Here is a 20,845-nt window from a genome sequence, read left to right as displayed (position 1 = left end):
GGGGGAGGTCTCTCCATTCCTTCATAGAGGTTGGCTCCCACCTACCTCGGTCACGATGGTGGACACGTACACATCCTGCTGGTACTCCCAGCCATCCAGGCAGTTCTCCTGCTCCAGCTGCTCCAGGTCCACGTCCAGCCCGGGCTCCAGGCCGAGCGCAGACAAGTTGGCGATGGTGTCCAGCCGGTACCGGCGGCAGCTGTGGGGCACCCGGCGGCCGTCCTGCAGCACCCACGGGATGCTGTGGTTGCGCCACGCGCTGCTCAGGTTCGCGGTGTCGGGCACCAGGCAACGGTGCTGCGGGGTGCCCGCCAGGAACACGACGGACATGCCATTGAAGCCATTGGGGATGATGCTGGCGCTGAGCAGGAAGAAGATGAGGCGCTGGAAGGGGCCCCACTCGCCCAGGAAGGCGGTCACCTCCTCGTAGTCGCGCATGCCCCGGGGCCGCGGCGCGGGGATGTCCGGGCCACACGCGGCGAACGCTCCGGGAGCCGCCGGTGGACGGGCCGCGGCGTCGGGGCCACGCCCACGCTCCGACTCGCCGCGCGTGGGTTCGCGGGCGGCCGCGGCGGGCGGGGCTCGGGACGACTCCGCCTCCCGCCCGCTCGCCCGCCCGCCCGATCGAGCGCGGTGCCCGCGTCCCGCTGCCCGCCGCTTCCCGGCTCCGGGCCGGGTGGTCCTGGGCGAGCTCAGGCGCTCGGACCTCCCGCTCGCTGGAAGAGCCGGAGCGGCAGCGAGGACTCCAGGAGACCGAGCCCGGCGCCAGCGCCTGCGTCATGCCAGGTCTAGCCCCGGGCACGAGTCCCTTCGCTGTGCCAGTCCCGGGTGGATTCGAGTTTCTGGGGCGCAGACAGGAGAGTCCATCAAGTCACTGCTCGCGGGGGCACGGCCAGGGTGACAGGAGCGCCCCTCCCTTTCTGACTCCGTAGGTGGCACCAGCAGACTGGCACTTCCCAAGGGTCCTAGCCATGGGCTGCTGGAGGAGCGTCCTTGGAACAGCCAGAAGCCTCACCTTGAAAAGAGGAAACGCAGGCCCGGAGCCAGCCAGGGATGGGCAAGGTCATGCTGAGTCAGAGACGGGCCCTGGCTCAGGGGCAGTTACTTGTCCCCAAGTTACCCCGTCCTGACCTCCACATCAGTGGCTGGAGGGAGCTTGGGCCGCAGCCACGGAAGGGCAACTGTCACCATGCTGTCCCCTGGATCCAGACTTTGGCCCCTTGGTCACCCCAAGTCCCCCGAAGCTCTTCATTGAGGCAGCCCGCCAAAGCTTTCTTGGAAATGAAAGTCGTTCTATTTGCAGAAAGGCCGGTCCCCAGTCCAGGAACTGAGGGCAGGAAGGAAAGAGGGACAGAGGACAAGCCCTTGAGAGTTGGCTCTCAGATCTATCAGGGTAACCCGAGGAGGACACCCGGCCCCCTGCTCAGTGTCTACACCTACGGCCGGCTCCGTGGCTGGCGTGTGCCTAGGCGGGTCTTCATGGCGCTGGCGACGCTGATAGGGAGAAGAACCTACCACTTTACGCGCTGAGGGCTGCAGGGGCTTCTGCCCGCCCACCCATCCTATACCGATTGCCTATCTTCTATTACATGTCGATTTATCACCTACCTGTTATCTCTGTGTCTCTCACCCATCTATCTCCTTCTTCTTCGTGTTTTTGGTTTTCTGAGGTAGGGTCTTGCGCTAACCCAGGCTGACCTAGAATTCACTATGTAGTCTCAGAATGGCCTTAAATTCATGGCCTTAAATTACTGCCTCTGCCTCGCAAGGGCTGAGATTAAAAGCATGTGCCACCATGTCCAGCCGACCTTCAGGTTTGTTTGTTTTTTTTTCAATTACAAAAAATGTGTAGCCAGGCTGGCCTGGAACTCCTGATCCTCCTGCCTCTGCCTCTTCAGCAATATCCCATGGGCTTGCGCCACCAGAACTGGCTCTATCTCCTTCTCACCTGGCCTATGTCGTGAGGTTAGCTGCATGCCACCTTGGAACCTCCGTTTCCTTACCTGTCACTAAGACTATGTGTCCTCATAGGCCAAAGTACCTCGGATTTATGCCCAATAATTCAGTGGGATTAATATTAGATTCCTTTAAAAATATCCTGTGAATGGCATATTGTAGTTGGTATCTATATTAGTTACTTTCTTCCAACAAAATACTTGACAAGACAAATCTAAAGGGAGGAGGGATTCCCTTTGGCTTACAGTTTTAGGACATTCAGTCCATCATGGAGGGAAAGCCATGGGACAGGGGCATGAGGCGGCTGATCACGTTTCCCCATCATGGAGGGAAAGCCGTGGGACAGGGTCATGAGGCGGCTGATCACGTTTCCCCATCATGAGGGAAAGCCATGGGACAGGGGCATGAGGCTGCTGATCACGTTCCTCCATCATGAGGGAAAGCCATGGGACAGGGGCATGAGGCGGCTGATCACGTTCCTCCATCATGAGGGAAAGCCATGGGACAGGGGCATGAGGTGGCTGATCACGTTCCTCCATCGTGAGGGAAAGCCGTGGGACAGGGGCATGAGGCTGCTGATCACGTTCCTCCATCATGAGGGAAAGCCGTGGGACAGGGGCATGAGGCTGCTGATCACGTTCCTCCATCGTGAGGGAAAGCCATGGGACAGGGGCATAAGGCAGATGATCACATACAGTATGCTGTCACATTGTCAGAATGGTAGTGCTCAGCTTGCTCCCCCCTTTCCATTCAGTCCAGGACCCCAACTCATGAAAAGGTTAAGGTCATCTCACCTCAGTTAAACTAATCTAGAAACTCCCTTACCAACAAGGCCAGAGATTTGTCTCCTAGGTGATTATAGATCCAGTCAACTTGACCATCTCCACTAAGTATCCCATGATCTTACTTAGCTTAGGTGTTATTCTTTTATCCCAAAGTCTAATGAAAAGCATAGCCTGAGATAAGAGCTTATATAATAGAGTTTTGAATAGTGATCTCCAGAAAACAAAAGTGAGGGGCTAAGGAAAGCGAGCAGGAAAATTAATTGAAATCAGTAAGAAACTGTAAACTTGAGCTGGTCACTGTCAGTGACCAGTATCCACAGTGCTGTGCAGGGGCCCTCCTGGAGCCTGAGGCCAAATAAATTAACAATACTGATTCTGCTTTAATATCTTATTTATTTATTTATGAGAGATAGAAGGAAAGAGAGAGAAAGAGTCAAAGAGAGAGAGAGAGAGAATGGGCACACCAGGACCTCTAGCCACTGCAAACGAACTCCGGACACATGTACCACCTTGTGCATCTGGCTTACGTGGGTCTTGGGGAATCAATCCTGGGTCCTTAGGTTGTCAAGATGAGTGCCTTCCCCACTAAGCCATCTCTCCAGCCCGTGCTTTAAATTTTTAATATTGTAACCAGGCATAGGTGGCACATACCTCTAATCTTACCTGGCACTGGGGAGGATGAGACACGGGGATTGTTAGTGCAAGGCAAGCCTGGGCTAATCATAACAAGCTCCAGGCCAGCCTGAGCCATGTACTAAGACCCTGTGTCAAGAAAATCTTTGACATTGCGTTCATCATTGATTTTTGAATTAATTTTGATTTTCTAAAATACTGCTTTAAAATATTTTTATTTATCTATTTTTAAGATGAGTCTTGCTATGATACTCAGGCAGACCTCAAACTACCTCTGGGCTTAAAGCATTCTCCTACTCCAGGCTCCCACCCTCTGCCCAAGTAGTTGGGCCTACGGGCACAGACCACTGTACCAAACTCAAATATTTATTTATTTAAAAGAACAAGGGCTGGGAAGATGACTCAGCATTTTGGCAATTGCTTCCTTGGCCTGCTGACCTAGGGCTCAATGCCCAAGCTGCCCCATAGGCGGGACACAAATAGTGGTGCAAGCAGCCGGTGCCCATTTGCAGCAGCAGAAGGCCCTGGCTTGTCCCCCCTTCCCCCCCAAGTGCAAATGAATACCTATTTGAAAATATTTATGTATTTGTGTGTGTATATGGGCATATGTGTAGCATAGCACGTGTGTGTGTGTATGTGTGTGTGTGTGTGTGTGTGTGTGCGCGCACATGTGTAGCACAGCACGTGTGTGAAGGTAAAAAGAAAACCTCAGGATATCGATCTTCCTCTTTTGCCTTGTTTGAGGCATGGTCTCTCTCTCTCTCTCCTGGTTTTTCCAAGGTAGAGTCTCACTCTAGCCCAGGCTGACCTGAAATTCACTCTGTAGTCTCAGGGTGGCCTTGAGCTCACAGTGGTCTTCCTACCCCTACCTCCTGAGTGCTGGCATTAAAGGCGTGCGCCACCATGCCTGACCGGGGTCTCTTGTTTGCCATTTGAAGGCCAGTCTAGCTGGCCCTCTGGGCTTCCGAATGTGTATGACGTCTTTGCATCTGGCTTTTTGTGGTGCTGATTCTGAACTCTGCTCAGCAGGCTTACAGAACAAGTGCCTCTGCTGACCGACTGAGTCATCACACCTCAGATATTTACCCTGATGACCGCATCACTTGGCACTGCTTCGGGTTCTGGGCAGCAGACGGCCCGTGCCTTGCTCTTTTCATTGGCTGCAGCTTCTCTACCCAGTGCTATAAGTGACTGCCTGTGTTCCCAGTGAGAACTTCTGAATAGCCATGTGGAATGAGACCCGTGATTTCCTAGTTTTGGGCAGCTGCTCTGCGCTTCCGGGATGCACACAAGCGAGAGCTGAGCAGGGTGCTTCTCAACTAAGCTGTTTGCCAGGAGCCCACAGGAGTGTGTGACCCACTAGTCTTCCCTTATGCAGAATGAATGAACCGGGCATGCTCACAGGCTAGCTTGAATGAAAGGATCCCTTCACCATTCTTTGGGGCTACTTCCTAATGGAGCTGTGTTGCCATAACAACCCACATTTATTTTCCTGTTTTGTTTTTTTTTTCCAGGTCTCACTCTAGCCCAGGCTGATCTAGAATTCACTATGTACCCTCAGGGTGACCTCAAACTCATGGCAATCCTCCTACCTCTGCCTGCCAAGTGCTGGGATTAAAGGTGTGAGCCACCACAATTGGCAGACTCAGACATTGTTCTTAAACCTCCTTTTAAAAAATATATATATTTTATTTATTTTTTAAATTTATTTTATTTATTTTATTATTTATTTATTTGACAGAAAAAGAGGAAGAGAGAGATGGGCACGCCAGGGCCTCTAGCCACTGCAAACGAATTCCAGATGCATGCACCCCCTTGTGCATCTGGCTAACGTGGGTCCTGGGGAATTGAACCTCGGTCCTTCGGCTTTGCAGGCAGACGCCTTAACTGCTAAGCCATTCCTTCAGCCCTATTTTATTTATTTATTTGGGAGAGAGAAAGAGAGAGAGAGAGAATGGGTGCACCAGGGCTTCCAGCCACTGCCAACAAACTCCAGACACATGCGCCCTCTTATGCATCTGGCTTACGTGGGTCCTGGAGAATCAAACTGGGATCCTCTAGCTTTGCAGGCAAATGCCTTAATCACCAAGCCATCTCTGCAGCCCCAGACTCAGACATTTTTTTTTATTAAATTTTCTTCTTGAGCCCCTAGCAGGCAGATCCTTGCTACAGGGGCCAGAGGTGGTCACTGGGGGTGGATTTTATTGTCCAACCTTAAGGTGTTTTGGGGGTGGATCTGAATTCCAGCCTAAGGCTGTGGAGAGAGCATTCTAAGCTCGGTGGTTTGTGCTGACTTCCGGTGTTGCCTCTTTGCTTGCATCTATGACAGGGAGCCAGATTCTTCAGTCACTGATGGCGTTCCCCTGCTAGCCTGAGATAACCCATTCCTCCCACAAGCTGTGTCTGGTTGGATGTTCATCCCAGCCACGTGGAGCTGACTGCAACGGCAGGGAAGCAGAGACATGCTGGTGCTCAGCTCACTGTTTCCTTTCAGCCAGGGCCACAGGCAGGAACCCTTCAGTGAACCCTGCCTGGGAACCCCCTCACATACACAGCAAGCGGTTGTCTCTATGGTGATTCTAAATCCCATCTAGTTGACAATCAAGATTATCATCACATATGGAACAGAAGAAATGAATGTGGATGCAGATGAAATGACATTGAGCATCATTGAGTCCCCACAGTCTTTACCAACTTTAGCATTGTTCAAAAGTCCAAACTCTTGGCGCACACTAATCCCAGAGCTTGGGAGGCAGAGATAGGAGGGTCGCCATGAGTTCGAGGGCACCCTGAGACTACACAGTGAATTCCAGAGTGAGACCCTGTTGGGACTGAGGAGTGGGGTTTCTGCTAGACAATTGACTGTGTGTCTTTGGTCTTTTGGAGTTGATTTTCAAGAGGAATGTGGAAGGACTTGAAACCTTGGCCTAAGAGAGGCCTTGCAGGGCTATAAGTACAGCTTGATGGGCTGTTCTGGTCAGTGCGCACTGGTTCTGCCTGGCCTTTACTGATGGCTGACGGGTCACGGGTTGGAAGCCAGGGGCACCTACACAGATGGTAGTTTCCTTCCTTCTGGACAACTGCTCACAATGCACTTTGCTTTTAAATTTTCTTCTTTCTCCTCTTTAGCCACATTTCTATTGCTAAAAACCTGAGGGCAATCTCAACCAATTGAGAGAGATTAGTCTCTGGACCACAGCCATTTTTTTTTCAGTTTCCTCTGACTATCTAGAGTACTCTGAGAAATGAAGGAGCTGTCCAAGATTATATAGCTGCTATTCCCTTCAGAATTCCAAGGAACATGCTTTTGAGTTATTTCCTAAGCTACTGCATGAGGGTGAAAGTATTCTTATCTGATCTCTGCTGAGTTTCCCTCCATTTATTAGTTATCTAGGGCTTTATTAACTTCTTTTATTCCTTTGAGGAGGCTACTAGTTACTGTTGTCATTGCTGTAAAGAGTATCTATGGTGGGCTGGAGAGCTGGCTTAGCAGTTAAGGCACTTGCCTGCGAAGGCTAAGGACCCATGTTTGACTGTCCAGATCCCACGTAAGCCAGACTCACAAAGGTGAGGTACAAGTGTCTGGAGTTCGATTTCAGTGGCTGAGGCCCTGGTGAGCCAATTCTTTCTCTGTCTCTGTCTCTCTCTAAAATAAATTTTTTAAAAAAGAATGTCTATGGTAGTTTGAATGTGAAATGTCTCTCATAGCCTCATGTGTTTGTGCTTATGTGTTTTGAATATTTGCCCCCTAACTGGTAGCAATTGTGGAAAGTTGTGGGGCCACAGGACTTTGGAGTTACATTGTCCAGTCCCCTTAGTAATGCTGTCTAGCTCACCCTCGCTGCTTCCTCCCAGCTGTTGTGACAGATGTGCTGCTCAGCTGTCCGCTCTGCCCTGCTGTCCCCGTAGGGATGAAACGTCCCCTCGAGACTGTGAGCTGAAATAAACCCTGCTGCAGTTACCTTTTCATTGCTGTGACAAACACCCAACCAGAAGCATCTTGTGGAGAAAGGTTTATTTCAGGCTTTCAGATTACAGGAGAAGCTTCATCATGGCAGAGGAAACTGGCTCACTTCATCGTACATCCACAGGAGAGAGGGAGGGAGGCGGCGCAGAGAGAGAGAGGAGAGCAGCCAGCAAGCATGAGCTGACTCTAAACACACACCCAGTAGAGCTGGACTCAAGATCCACCTCCCACCCCGAGTACACGCTTCCTCCAGCAGAGCTCTGACTGCTGAAGACTAGGCAGAAGCTTTCTTAACCAAAATTACCTAAAGCTATGGAGACATTACATTCAAACCACCACATTCTGCTTCTGACCTGGCAGATTTACGACCATCTTAGAATACAAAATGCAATCAGGCCAACATAAAAAGTCCCCACAGTCTTTACCAACTTCAGCGTTGTTCAAAAGTCCAAAGTCTTGGCGCACGCCTTTAATCCCAGCACTTGGGAGGCAGAGGTAGGAGGATTGCCATGAGTTCAAGGCCACCCTGAGACTACACAGTGAGTTCCTGAGTGAGACCCTATCACAGAAAACAAAACAACGACAACAACAACAAAAATAAGCCCTAAGTCTTTTTATTTTCCAAGTAAGGTCTTGCTCTAGGCCAAGTTGACCTGGAATTCACTGTGGCCTCAAACTCATGGTGACACAACTACTTCTGCCCTCCTAGTGCTGGGATTAAAGGCGTACACCACCACACCAGTTCTTTTTAAAAATATTTCATTTATTAGGTGTTTGCCTACAAAGCCAAAGGATCCCAGTTCAATTTTCAAGGACTCACGTAAGCCAGATGCACAAGGGAGTACATGTGTCTGGAGTTTGTCTGCAGTGGCTGGAGGCCTTGGTGTGCCCATTCTCTCTCCCTCTCTCTCTCTCTCTCTCTCTGCCTCTTTCTCTCTTTCAAATAAATAAATAAATAAATTTTATTAAAAAATATTTTATTTATTGATTGGTTGATTAATTTGAGAGAGAGAGAGAGAAAAAAAAAAAAAGAAAGGCAGATAGAGAAAGAGAGAGAATGGGTGCATCAGGGCCTCTAACCACTGTAAACAAACTCCAGACACATGTGACACCTTGTGCATCTGTCTGTATGTGGATACTGGGGAATTGAACCTAGATCCTTAGGCTTTGAAGGCAAGTGTTTTAACTGCTAAGCCATATCTCCAGCCTAATCTCAGTAGCCCAGTTCTAACAAAGTTCTCTTTCTCCTTTGAAAGTTCATAAACCAAGCCTCCACAGTCTACAATATACTCTGCATTTAACATTTTCTTATTTATTTAGTTTTGATTTTTTGAGGTAGAGTCTTGCTCTTGCCCAAGCTAACCTGAAATTCACTAATGTAGTCTCAGACTTGCCTCGAACTCACAGGGATCTTTCTACCTCTGCCTCCCAAGTGCTGGGATTAAAGACAGGTGCCACTCTGCCTGGCCACTTAGCATTTTTAAATTTTCACTGGAATAGCCTATTAAGCTCTGTTTACAGCACTGCAAGGTATCTAAGTACAATCTAGAAAGTGCCTTTTGCCAAAGCTGTCTTGCTGCAAGATAAAATGTCATGCCACTCAGTACTCTTGGCTGCCATGGGACCTCATGTGCTGACCTCTGGCTGGGAAACAATCCTGAGGTCCTTAGAGACTCGCTTTCCTAAGTAAATAAAAGCACCACACAATCGGGCATGGTGGCTCAGCCCAGCACCTGGGAAGCAGAGGTAGGAGGATCCCCATGAGTTCTAGGCCAGCCTGGGGCTACACAGTGAGCGCCAGGTCAGCCTGGGCTAGAGTGAGACCCTCCCTTGAAAAGCAAGTGTCAGACAGATTTAACTATGGTTCACACTGAGCTAGAATTTTATGGCTTAACAACCTGTAAACAGGTAATCTCAGTTTTGCTGTATGACTCATGCTGTCTTCAAACAGAAACGTCTAGGCTTTATTCTGCTTTAGTTGCATTGAAAATTTATTGGCAAGGACTGTCTCCAGGGCAGTTATCACGTTTTACCTATATTTACAAAGCCATGCTTTTAAAAATGTTTTTCATAGGATCTATAAAAAGAAATGCCTCAAATCAACAGGCGACAAAGTCTATATGTGTATATTGGGGTAAATATTATAAAATAAGTCTAGCAATCACTTTTCTTAGGTTATCTTTTTTTTTTTAAAGAGCTTCTTGGTGACATAAATAATAAAAGAGAAAACTTTAAGTACATATACTAAAAATGGATTCTCAAAGAGTTCTAAGTGTTTTTTGCTAAGAAAAGATTTTGCTGATGTTTCTCTCTAAGTTTATAATGATAAAAATGATGAGTATTAGATACTAAATTAAATCAATGAACTTGCTTCTCTGTCACTTTATAATGAGAGAGGATGATCAAATTAATGTGATGTTTCATAAAAAGGTGGTTTCTCTTAATGGTCCTATAAAAAGATGGTCAATAAGGTTTTGAGGGTTATGATGAATAAACTGGTTTAAGGGTGAAGTAAAAGGGAAATTTTAAATGCTGGGTATTATAGAATACTTGATAAGAAGGATCTTTTTTCTTTTGGGGGGGTGGTTTCGAGGTAAGCTCTTACTCTAGCCCAGGCTGACTTGGAATTCACTACGCAGTCTCAGGCTGGACTTGAACTCACACTGATCCTCCTACCTTGACCTCCTGAGTGCTGGGATTAAAGACGTGCGCCACCATCCCTACAGAAGCTTTATTTTGAACAGAAAGATTATAAGAAAAACCCCCTAAAATGTAAAAGGACCAAAACAACCTATATAAATCTATATTTTCTCTCTTTTTTTGTCACTTACAGACACCTCTGTCAGATAAAACTTTTGCTCAACAAAAGATAAAATGGGTAAACTGAGTCTTTTAAAATATATTTTTTATTTTTACTTATTTATTACTTGAGAGAGAGGCAGATCGAGAGAGAGAACTCAGGGGGGTGTCAAGGCCTCTAGTCACTGCAAACGAACTCCAGATGCATGTGCCACCCTGTGCATCTGGCTTATGTGGGTCCTGGAAAATTGAACCTGCTTTTTAGATTACCTTTATAGACCCAAGAAAAAGGTCAAAAATTAGCCGGGCATGGTGACTCACATCTTTAAGAGGCAGAGGTAGGAGGATTGCAGCGAGTTCGTGGCCACCTGAAGGCTACGTAGTGAATTCCAAGTCAGCCTAGGCTAGAGTGAGATCCTACCTCAAACCCCTCCCACCAAAAAAGGTCAAAAATTTGGATGAGTTTCTATGCTTATTATACTAACTTAAATCTCTGACAGATTGCTTGATTTGGGTTTGTCGACCTGTCTTTACAATACCTGTAAGTGGAGAAGAGATAAAGTCTATTATCTTCTGCTCACTCCCTGGGACCCTCAAGCAACTCAAGACATTTTTTAAGAATCACAAGATCTATCAGATGAGGCAAAACATACCAGTAAGGAATTGCTCACGAAGCAGAGACAGAGTTCAAGGGCAGCGGGCCCCCTGGCACTGACAACGCTCATTCTATCTCTGCCTCCGAGTTAACTTCAGGAAACAACCTGACTGTGTACTTCAGGAGGAGGTAGCCCTGTTACTCTTCAAGGGAAATTTCTGGCTACCTGATAATTGGATCCCTGAGAAAACAGGTCACCCTCCTAAGAGATCCTTTAAGATTACTAGTATACCCCTGGAGCTGGAGAGATTGCTTAGTGGTTAAGGTGCTTACCTGCAAAGCCTAAGGACCTATGTTCAACTCTCCAGATCCCACATAAGCCAGATACACAAGGTGACACAAGCACAAGGTCACACATGACCACTGGGTCATACTGGGCACATACATCTGGAGTTTGCTTGCAGTGGCCGGAGGCCCTGGCATGCCAACTCTCTCTCTCTCTCTCCCTTCCTCATTGAAAAATTAAAAAGAAATACCACTTTATAATGCTCAGGAACAAAACTGATGACTCTTGCCAGGACACTAAAACTAAACAAAAGTCAGAGAGTTAATCTTTATATTTTTGTTGTTAAAAGTTGTCTTCAGGGGCTGGAGAAATGGTTTAGCAGATAAGGCATTTGCCTGCAAAGCCAAAGGATGCAAGTTTAGTTCTCCAGGACCCACGTAAACCAGATGCACAAGGGAGGGGGGCGTATGCATCTGGAGTTTGTTTGCAGTGGCTGAAGGCCCTGGAGTACCATTCTCTCCCTCTCTCTGCCTCTTTCTCTGTATCAAATAAATAAATAAAAGTTGTCTTCAAGACTGTTAACATGTTTTGCCTGTACTTATAATTGTCAAGTAATACATGTTTCCTACCTTTTAGATATGGCTTATTATATCACCAGACAATGTAAGTTAGATGTACAAAATAATGTTAAGGTTTTTAAAACATCCTTAAATAGACCTGTTTTGTTAAAAACAAAAGGCACAGACATACTCTATATCCTCATTTTCCTTCTGGGAGCTCAACAACTAAACACCAATGATGACTTCGGGGCTAAAAAGGCAGCCAATATTTCGATCATGGTCCCCTGGTCAAAGAGGCCCAAAGATGACAGGGCATTTCTAGAGGGCCCTACAGGTCTGGTAAGTCACCTATTTTTTAAAAAAATTTTTTTGTTTATTTTTTTCTTTCTTTATTTGAGAGCAACAGGCATAGAGAGAAAGAGGCAGATAGAGAGAGAATGGGCGCACCAGGGCCTCCAGCCACTGCAAAAAACTCCAGACACGTGCGCCCCCTTGTGCATCTGGCTAACGTGGGTCCTGGGGAAATGAGACTTGAGCTGGGGTCCTTAGGCTTCACAGGCAAGCGCTTAACCACTAAGCCATCTCTCCAGCCTGAGTCACCTATTTTTTTTTTTAATTTTTTATTTATTTATTTGAGAGCGACAGACATAGAGAAAGACAGATAGAGGGAGAGAGAGAATGGGTGCGCCAGGGCTTACAGCCTCTGCAAACGAACTCCAGACGCGTGCGCCCCCTTGTGCATCTGGCTAACGTGGGACCTGGAGAACCGAGCCTCGAACCGGGGTCCTTAGGCTTCACAGGCAAGCGCTTAACCGCTAAGCCATCTCTCCAGCCCGAGTCACTTATTTTTTTGATCAGAGAGATTATGGAGTCCCAGAGATTAGATTCCAGCTAATATAGTCTATAGGAGATTCAGAACCAAGGAGAATATCCTCAGTGCTTCCAAGAGAAGCCACATGGGGCCGGGCATGGGGGCGCACGCCTTTAATCCCAGCACTCAGGAGGCAAAGGTGGGAGGATCGCTATGGGTTCAAGACCACCCTAAGACTCCATAGTGAATTCCAGGTCAGCCTGGGCTAGAGCGAGACCCTACCTCAAAAAAAAAAAAAAAAAAAAAAAGGTGAGCAGCCACCTGCCCAGCAGTCTAGACTCATCTCAGTAGAGGGCACAAGCGCTGACAGAGCCACGGAGCTCCTCCCAGGCCCCTAAAGGCCTCAAAAAGCCATAGCTGACATTCAAAAATATAATATAAAATTAAAGTTTGGTTACCTACTTGGTCTTAAGCATGCAACGGAAAAAATATAGTCAAAAGGACAAAATAGGTCTGAAAGTTTTAGATAACACAGCTCAAAAATTTCCCTGTTTTAATTGCAAAGCTCAAATGATCAGAGTGAGAGTTGTATAATAGTGAGACTGTGAGGTGGACGTGCTCAGGACAGCTCAGCGGCGCTTTGTGCCATTGTCAAGGTCAAATACTACATGTGGATTCTGCCAACTACAAGACAAGGTATAGACTGTTCCTTTGGTGAACAGCTTTAAAAATAAATTTCTAGATCTTCATGGTGCAAGAGAACTATGCCTATCCTTTCTGGTAAGAATAATTATGTTAATTTGTGGACATTATGTGCTTAACTACTGTGTTAACCTTATTTCCTCTCAGCTATAGTTAGCCCACACTCAGATGGTCCTGTGACAATCTAACCTCCATCTTCTCGGGTTCCCTCCTCACCCTCCAAGGCCTGAAAGTCCACACAAAAATCCCCAGTGTACTCAGTGCCCACTTCCTCTTGACACCTCCTGTTTTATTCTCTCTCCTCCTCACTTTCTTCCAAGGTCTGTCTTCCTGCACTCTACCAACACACCTTTGGGGCCCTTTAGATAGACCCAATGGAAGGGCACCCCCAGCTGCCACAACCATAGATTCCACTCAGCAGGAAGAAACCAGATTGGTTGTCCCAATTCCCCTAATGGCACCTAGAGCTACTTATTCAGAGATGGGGAATGTAGCTTAGAGGAGAGAAACTGACCGGGCAGTTTAGGGGTGATAGGATGCCAGCGTGGATAGCTTTCTCCTTGACTATAGGCAGGAATCGTCCTTGAGCCTGCAGGGGGAAATCTAGGTCATTACACTTTACTACAGGTCAGAAACTTCCAAAGGATCTGGCCTTTCCTTATCTCCCCCGCCCCCAGGGAGTCCTCCCATTCCCTATGAGAAGCCCACCTCCCCCCCCCCCGGGAACCCAGCTTCTGAGAAGACGGTCCTGATTCCACACGACTGGCACCAGGACTAGCCTGGAGACACCAGCTGCCCATCCGTGAGGCTCATTGCCCCAGCCTGAGTCACAAAGTGGGTTTCAACTCCCTCTCGTCTCTGAGCAAGAGCTTTGTTTTCTTTTCTTCCCCCCGCCCCACCTCCTTCTCCCTCTTAACATTCTGGTCTTATGATCCCTCCTAAAGCTCTCAGCTATACTAAAACCTCTCTGAACCTTACCCTCTGCTCTGTGGATTTTATTCATTGAACTCATTATAATGCAGGATTCGGGGGTTCTGGAGGGCTCTCTCAGACTTGTAAATACCATTTTGGGGTGCTTATACAAAAAACACACTCATGTGGGAGTAAAGTATAAAACCATCAGCTGTAGACATCGCACAGCGGTGTTTGGATGAACGTGGAATGAACACACAACAGGCAAAATACGATTTCCTGGAGGGTCAGGGAGCTGTGTCTGAGCGCTCCCCACTGACTAGACACACAATCTTCATGTAGATTCAGGCACTCTAAGCCGTGGGGTCAAGAGCACAAGCCTGATCACCAGTTCGCATCAGACCAGATTGTGAGTTGTTTGTGTTCACCAGGGAATCTGCGGAGAAGCTGTGAGTTTCCCCATCTTCAAGAAGCCCCACCCGGCGCTCATAGTTTTCCACACCCTCAGGTTTAGCCTGTGCAAAGATTAACCTTTTGCCAATTAGCTTGATCTCCACCATCAGCCCAGAGCCTCCCCACAGGAGAAAGTTAAGAGATTAAGTAGGATAGCAGGGAATGCACCAAAGGCGAGTCCAGGAGTGAGTAGTAAAGAAAGTCAAGAAGCCGGGCATGGTGGTGTGCGCCTTTAACTCCTGCATCCGGGAGGCAGAGGGAGGAGGATCGCAGTGAGTTCGAGGCCACCCTGAGACTACATAGTGAATTCCAGGTCAGCCTGAGCTAGAGCGAGACCCTACCTCGAAAAACCAAAAACAAAACAAAAGAAAAAGTAAAAGAAAAGAAAAGAAAGAAAGTTAAAAGTGTTATTCCACATGTGGCAGGCGCAGAATTTAGAGGAAAATTCAAGCTAGATGCAGGTAGGAGGCAGGACTACATCCTGATGCAGACAAGTGCATTCCCTTTCTTGGCATGGCTGAGGGGGAGAGGCAGACCCACACGCGTGTTCAGGCGGGTGAGATCACTGGAGAGGGAGACGTCAGCGTGGACAAGCCGTTATAGTCAACTAGAAAGGACTTCTCTCTTTTTGTATGGTTTTTTTTTTTTATGAGAAAGAGAGAATTGGTACACCAGGGCCTCCAGCCACTACAGTTGAACTCCAGACGCACGTGCACGTGTGCAACCTTGCTTGCTTCTGTCACCTTATGTGTCTGGCTTACGTGGGATCTGGAGACTCAAACATGGGTCCTTAGGCTTCGCAGGCAAGTGCCTTAACTGCTAAGCCATTTTTTCCCTGCATTTTTTATGGTGGGGGGGGGGCGGGTAGAGAATAGAATGGATTTCTGTCATCAGACTCAAGTATGCGGGGAAGAGATCTGGTTGCAGGTGGGATTCAGGAAGCTGATCCAAAGGTTAACTCACCCAGGGAGTGTGAAAGCCTGAGCAGGCAGCAGGGGGCGCTGCATCCTTGGTGGATGAGACTGGATTAGGAGCTGAATTCTGGCTCTGTCAAAGCCTGCCAGGTGATGTCTTCTGGTTCTCTTTGGGCTCCTGGCCCCTGGCTAACTGCCTGAGAGAAGCTAGCTTCCTTCTGTCTCCTTCAATGTAAGACAGGAATCTGGGAACACCCCAAATTATCAATGCATTGCCGTAGATTAGTGTATTGGCAAGGAACCCGGAGATGACGGTGTCATTTGCAGTCATGAGGACCCGAGTATGACCCTCAGAAGCCGTGTAAAGAAGCAGGGCATGGTGGTAAGTGCTTGTAGTCCCTGGGGAGACAGAAACAGCGAGATCCTTGGGGCATGCTAGCCAGCCAGCCTCACCTGCTTGGTGAGCGCCAGGTCCAAGGAGAGACTGCCTCTCAAAGAAAAGATGTCAGGCATGGCGGCACATGCCTTTAATCCCAGCACATTGGAGACAGAGGTAGGAAGATCGCTGTGAGTTCGAAGCCACCCTGAGACTCCATAGTGAATTCCAGGTCAGCCTGAGCCAGAATGAGACCCTACCTTGAAAAACCAAAAAGAAAAGAAAAGGTAGAGCCTGGCATGGTGGCGCACGCCTTTAATCCCAGTACTCATGAGGCAGAGGTAGGTGGATCACCATGAGTTCGAGGCCACCCTGAGACTACATAGTGAATTCCAGGTCAGCCTGAGAGCTAGAGTGAGACCCTACCTGGAAACCCCCACCCAAAAGAAAAGAAAAGAAAAGAAAATAACAGGTGGGTGGTGTTCCTGAATGCCAACACTGACACTGTCCTCACCATCTGTGGTAGTTTGAATGGATGCCCCCCAGCAGATTCAGGAGTTGATTAAAGCTTAGAACTTACTAGCTTTCCAGCTGCCTGGCTGGAGGAGGTGCCACTGTGGGTGGACCCTTGGTATGCTTGGGGGGTGGATCTGATTTCCAACAGAGAAGGTTTGCAGCGTGCTTGAGTTCTGTGTGGGGTTCCTGGAGTGCACTCTCCTTATGGCGTCGGTAGTGGGAGTTCGCTCGGTGTGGACCGCAAAAGGGGGTCAACTTCTGCCATTATGGAACGTCCCATGCTGGCTCTGTAAGCTTCACAGAAATCCCGTTTTGTGTCTGGTTTGGAGGTTCATCCCAGCAACGTGAAGATGACGACAGCACGTGTAACCCCCTCACGCACACACCACTGAGGCTGTCCTCGTGTGCACTGATGTTCATGTGCTCTCTACATCCCCCCCACACACAAAGGAAAATGAAAGTGATAAAACTGAAGTTACCACGCCCTAGAGGAGCTGGTGACCAGAGCCAGATATCAGCAACTGGAATACGCAGCAGGCCTAAGAACCCGAAGTGCCACGTGCCCTAGACACCCTGCTCTCGTCTGGCCACGGGCGATGGCTTTCCACAGGGCGCTCCGTCACAGAACTGGGAAGGTTGTCTGCTCGCCTCACCTCAAACTCACTTCCAGCTGTTCCCCCCCTCCCCATCTGCTTGCTCTGGCCAAGAAGGCCTGTAGTGAGCAGTGCGGGGAGATGGACGCGTGGTACCTCGGGGCAAGGGGAGAACTAGAGAGCTGGACGTAGGCCGAGCAAGCGAGACGCAGTCCCGGCGCACTCTCTGGGCGGATTCCGGCAGTCAGATAGAGAGCCCCGGGGGTTCCGCAGGGGCTACTACCACTGTCCCCAGCGGATCCGGGAACCACTGAAGAGCCAGAACGGGCCATGTAGTGTGCTTTGTGGCTGGCACGGAAGCAGGTCAGTCGTGGATTCATTCAGGCCAGAGTTGCCAGTGAGGTGCTGTGGGCAGCAGCCTTGTCCACACTCAGCCCCAGTGATGCTTCGGGGATGCCGTACTTTGCTTCAGATGCATGCAAACCATGTTGTGCCTCTGGCTTCATGTTGTGCACTGGAGAATTGAACCCAGGCCATCAGCCTCTGTAAGCAAGTGCCTTTATTTGCTGAGCCATCTTGGCACCCCTATCTTGGGTATTTTGACATAGCAGCTAAAATCGAACACATGAAGTCATTTGTCACAGCTCCAGGGAGGTGGGGGCTGAGGTCTGCGTGAAGAGCCAGAAGCACTGAGGGCTGTCCTGGGGATCTTGCCAAGCAGAGAGACCAGCACCTGTCTGAGGCAGCCTTGCCAGAGTCCCCAGGCCATTGGTAGGATAGGCAGCACTCCCCAGGGAAGAGGGGTGCACGCAGTTGCCCCTGTTGGCCCTGTCCTTGAGATCAGCTAGAGAGCATGGGGCCTTGGCAAGTTGGTCAGCCTTTCTGAGCCCATCCACAGGACACACTTCCTCTCAGGTTGACATGCAAAATTAAGAAGGGCACTACATGCCGGGCATGGTGGCGCACGCCTTTAATCCTAGCACTCGGGAGGCAGAGGTAGGTGGATCGCCGTGAGTTCACGGCCACCAGGTCAGCTTTGACTAGAGCAAGACCCTACCTCAAAAAAAAAAAGAAAAGAAAAGAAAAGAAAAGAAAAGAAAAGAAAAGAAAAAGAAAAAGAAGGGCACTACTGGGCTGAAGAGATGGCTCAGTGGTTAAGGCATTTGCGTGCACAATCTAGCGGCCCAGGTTCAGTTAGCCAGTACAGACGTAAAGCCAGATGCACAAGTGGCACATGCATGTGGAGTTCATTTGAAGTGACTAGAGGCCCTGGTGTGCCCAATCCCCCCGTTTATCCCTCTGTGCTTGCACATAAATAAATTAAAAAAAAATTTTTTTTGAGGTAGGGTCTCACTTTAGTCCAGGCTGACCTGGAACTCACTATGTAGTCTCATGGTGTCCTTGAACTCATGGCAATCCAACTTCCTCTGCCTCCCAGTTGCTGGGTTTAAGGGTGTGCGCCACCACGACCGGCTCTAATAAAGATATTTTTTTTAAAAAAAAGGATTGCTAAGGGGGCCAGACATAGCAGCACATACCCGTGATCCCAGTATTAGGGTTTGGAGGCAGGAGAATCAGGAATTTAAGGTCATGCTCAGCTACATAGCAAGCTCGAGACCAATCTGTCTACATGAAACCCTGTCTCAATAAACAAAACAAAACAAATAAAAACCAAAACAGGCTGCTGGGAAGTTGGCTCAGCTGGGTGCTTGCTGTGTAAGCATGAGGGTCTAAGACCCTCAGACCCTTGTAAGAAGCCAGGCGTGGACGCTCACGCCTGGATCCCCGCTCCCGTGGGGATGAAGACGGACTTGCTGGGGCCTGTCGGCTAGCCAGTGTGACTGGAAGCAGAAGGTCCAGGTTCAGAAGGAGACTCTATCTCAGGCGGACAGTGTGGACGAGTGAGAGAGGGCGCCCGGATGGACTCCCTCTGCTCTCTGTGTGCATGGTGTACATACATGCACACACCACACCTCACGTGCCACGTACACACGCACATATCCCAAAAGGAAAAATGGGCTGGAGGGATGGCTTCGTGGTTAAGGCACTTGCCTGCAAAGCCAAAGGACCCAGGTTTCATTCCCCAGGACCCACGTAGAGTCAGATGCGCAAAGTGGTGCGTACATCTGGAGTGCATTTGCAGTGGCTGGAGGCCCTGGTGAGCCCATTCTCCTTCCCCACCCCGTTTCTTTCTCTCTCAAAAATAAGTAAGAAAGGAATTTCAAATGGGAAAGTGTGGGGGTGGGGAGGGAGGGAATTACCATGGGATATATTTTATAATCATGGAAAATGTCAATAAAAATTTGGAAAAAAAATAAGTAAGAAAGTAAAATATTAAAAGGAACAAAAAAGGAGGAGGAGGAGGAGGAGGGGTATGGTTAGTGGTAGAGTGCTTGTCTAGCTTGCCTAAGGTTCTGGGTTTGATCCCCAGTACCAAAAAAAAAAAAAAAAATTGCTGAGGGAATAGATTTCAAAACAAAACAAAGCGATTAATATGTGAAGAAAATGATTATCCCGGAGTTACTCGGGGCGGCGCAGGGAAGGTAGAAGCTTTGTTAAGTGTATCTGGCTTGTTCCCCGAGAGAGAAAGCCAGAGGAGTCACATGACCCGGGCTTGCGTTCTAGGGGTCACTCCGTGTTGGGAGGAGAAGCTTCAACGAGGAGCAAAGGTGGAGGCAAGGAGAAGGGTCAACAGGCAGGACTGCACGCACCCCAAGTGCTGACCCACCCCCCTTGCTCTGTCTTGAAGCCACAGTTCCCATGGAAACCCTCCTCATCCCTGCCCAGGCCACGTGACAGCTGCCCACTCCCCACTTCTTCGTAGCATAACAAAGGGAGGTTTTTTCTTTCTTCCTCTTTTTTTTTTTCTTCCCAAAAAGCGCAGTGCTATGTCATTCCTGTCTGTTAAGCTTTCACAGCATCTCACTGCTGAGAGTGCGAAGTCTAAGCTCCCAAGCCCTGCTCACAAGGCCCCGTGAGGACACACCTGACGTCTTCTGCTCACAGCCCTGCCAGCCGGCTCGGTAACTTCAGAAGTGCCCGGGCCTGGCTTCAATCCCCTCTAGACCCGAGACTTCCTTGACCCTCTAGGAAGTTGAAACCCAACAATTCTTCCTTCTGGTTCTCCAAGTGGCAGACAAGCTTCGTTATCCCACACGGCCCTCCCTGAGGACCAAGGACCTGGGCAAGGGCAGGAAGAGCCTAGCTAACGCTTCGTTCCATCCCTCCTTCCGCAGCTAAGAACCTGACTCCTCCGGGGCACACTACCCTGGCCCTGGGTTCACACCCCACAAGAGGCTGAGATGGGGTTGGGAACATTGTTTCCCCGCCCTAGCGGCAGAGCCCTCTGTCTCTCGGCTCATTCCTGGGTCCCACTGGCCAGCGATGGGCACCTTTCTACGCAGTGTGGACAGTCCTACACAGGTGACAGCCCCTCTCCTTATGCTCAAGCCGCGTCCTAACCTGTGCAAGCGGAACACATGTGCGCGTCTGCGTTCAGGGGCGGGCGCTGACCCCAGGCCCCGTTCCTCCCAGGACCACTCTGGAGCAGGATCAGGCTGGAGCTTGTTCTGGGCTAAGCTCTGACAAAGGAGAAAACATATTGTGCCAGAGGCAGCAAGGAGCAAAGGAAGGAGTGTGGAAGAAGTCATGTGGATGGAACCACTATTTGCCTCGAGGTGGGAGGGCCAAAGTTTTGCTCCAGGGGAGGAGAACTTTGCAGTCAAATGCTCTACCCCCTGGAGGGGACCATTGCCAGCTCTCCACTGGGGAACCTCGAGTCACGGGTCACAGGTCTGTCCAGCGCCTTACATACCTACTCACTGACTATTGGAAATGCACAAAAACATCCTTGACATGTTTGTAAAGGAAGAACAGAGAGGAGAGATTAGCTATTAAATCCTAACATAGTCATAATTAGAACTGTGTAATGTCACAGGAACAGCAAATAGACCAGAGGAATGAAATCCACAAACAAAACGAAGCCAG

At 49.0% G+C, this 20,845-nt stretch overlaps 1 protein-coding gene across 3 annotated transcripts in view; it reads right to left on the bottom strand.

Annotated features, from left to right (window-relative positions):
• The window catches only part of LOC101609317 (solute carrier family 22 member 4), an 85,781-nt gene extending 65,376 nt beyond the window's left edge, over window positions 1-20,405 (bottom strand). The window contains exon 1 of one of the 3 annotated variants that reach the window (XM_045153567.1): window positions 20,321-20,405. In XM_045153567.1, coding sequence (XP_045009502.1) covers window positions 20,321-20,339 — 19 coding nt within the window. In that variant the 5' untranslated portion in view covers window positions 20,340-20,405. Of the gene's footprint in view, window positions 1-45; window positions 479-20,320 lie in introns of those variants that run through there. The other 2 variants (XM_004666575.2, XM_045153568.1) reach the window with 2 other exon arrangements.
• Between the last annotated feature and the right edge of the window lie 440 nt (window positions 20,406-20,845).

Source organism: Jaculus jaculus, chromosome 6 (assembly GCF_020740685.1).
Source record: "Jaculus jaculus isolate mJacJac1 chromosome 6, mJacJac1.mat.Y.cur, whole genome shotgun sequence".
Taxonomy (NCBI): domain Eukaryota; kingdom Metazoa; phylum Chordata; class Mammalia; order Rodentia; family Dipodidae; genus Jaculus; species Jaculus jaculus.
This window is presented reverse-complemented; position numbering and strand designations above follow the sequence as displayed.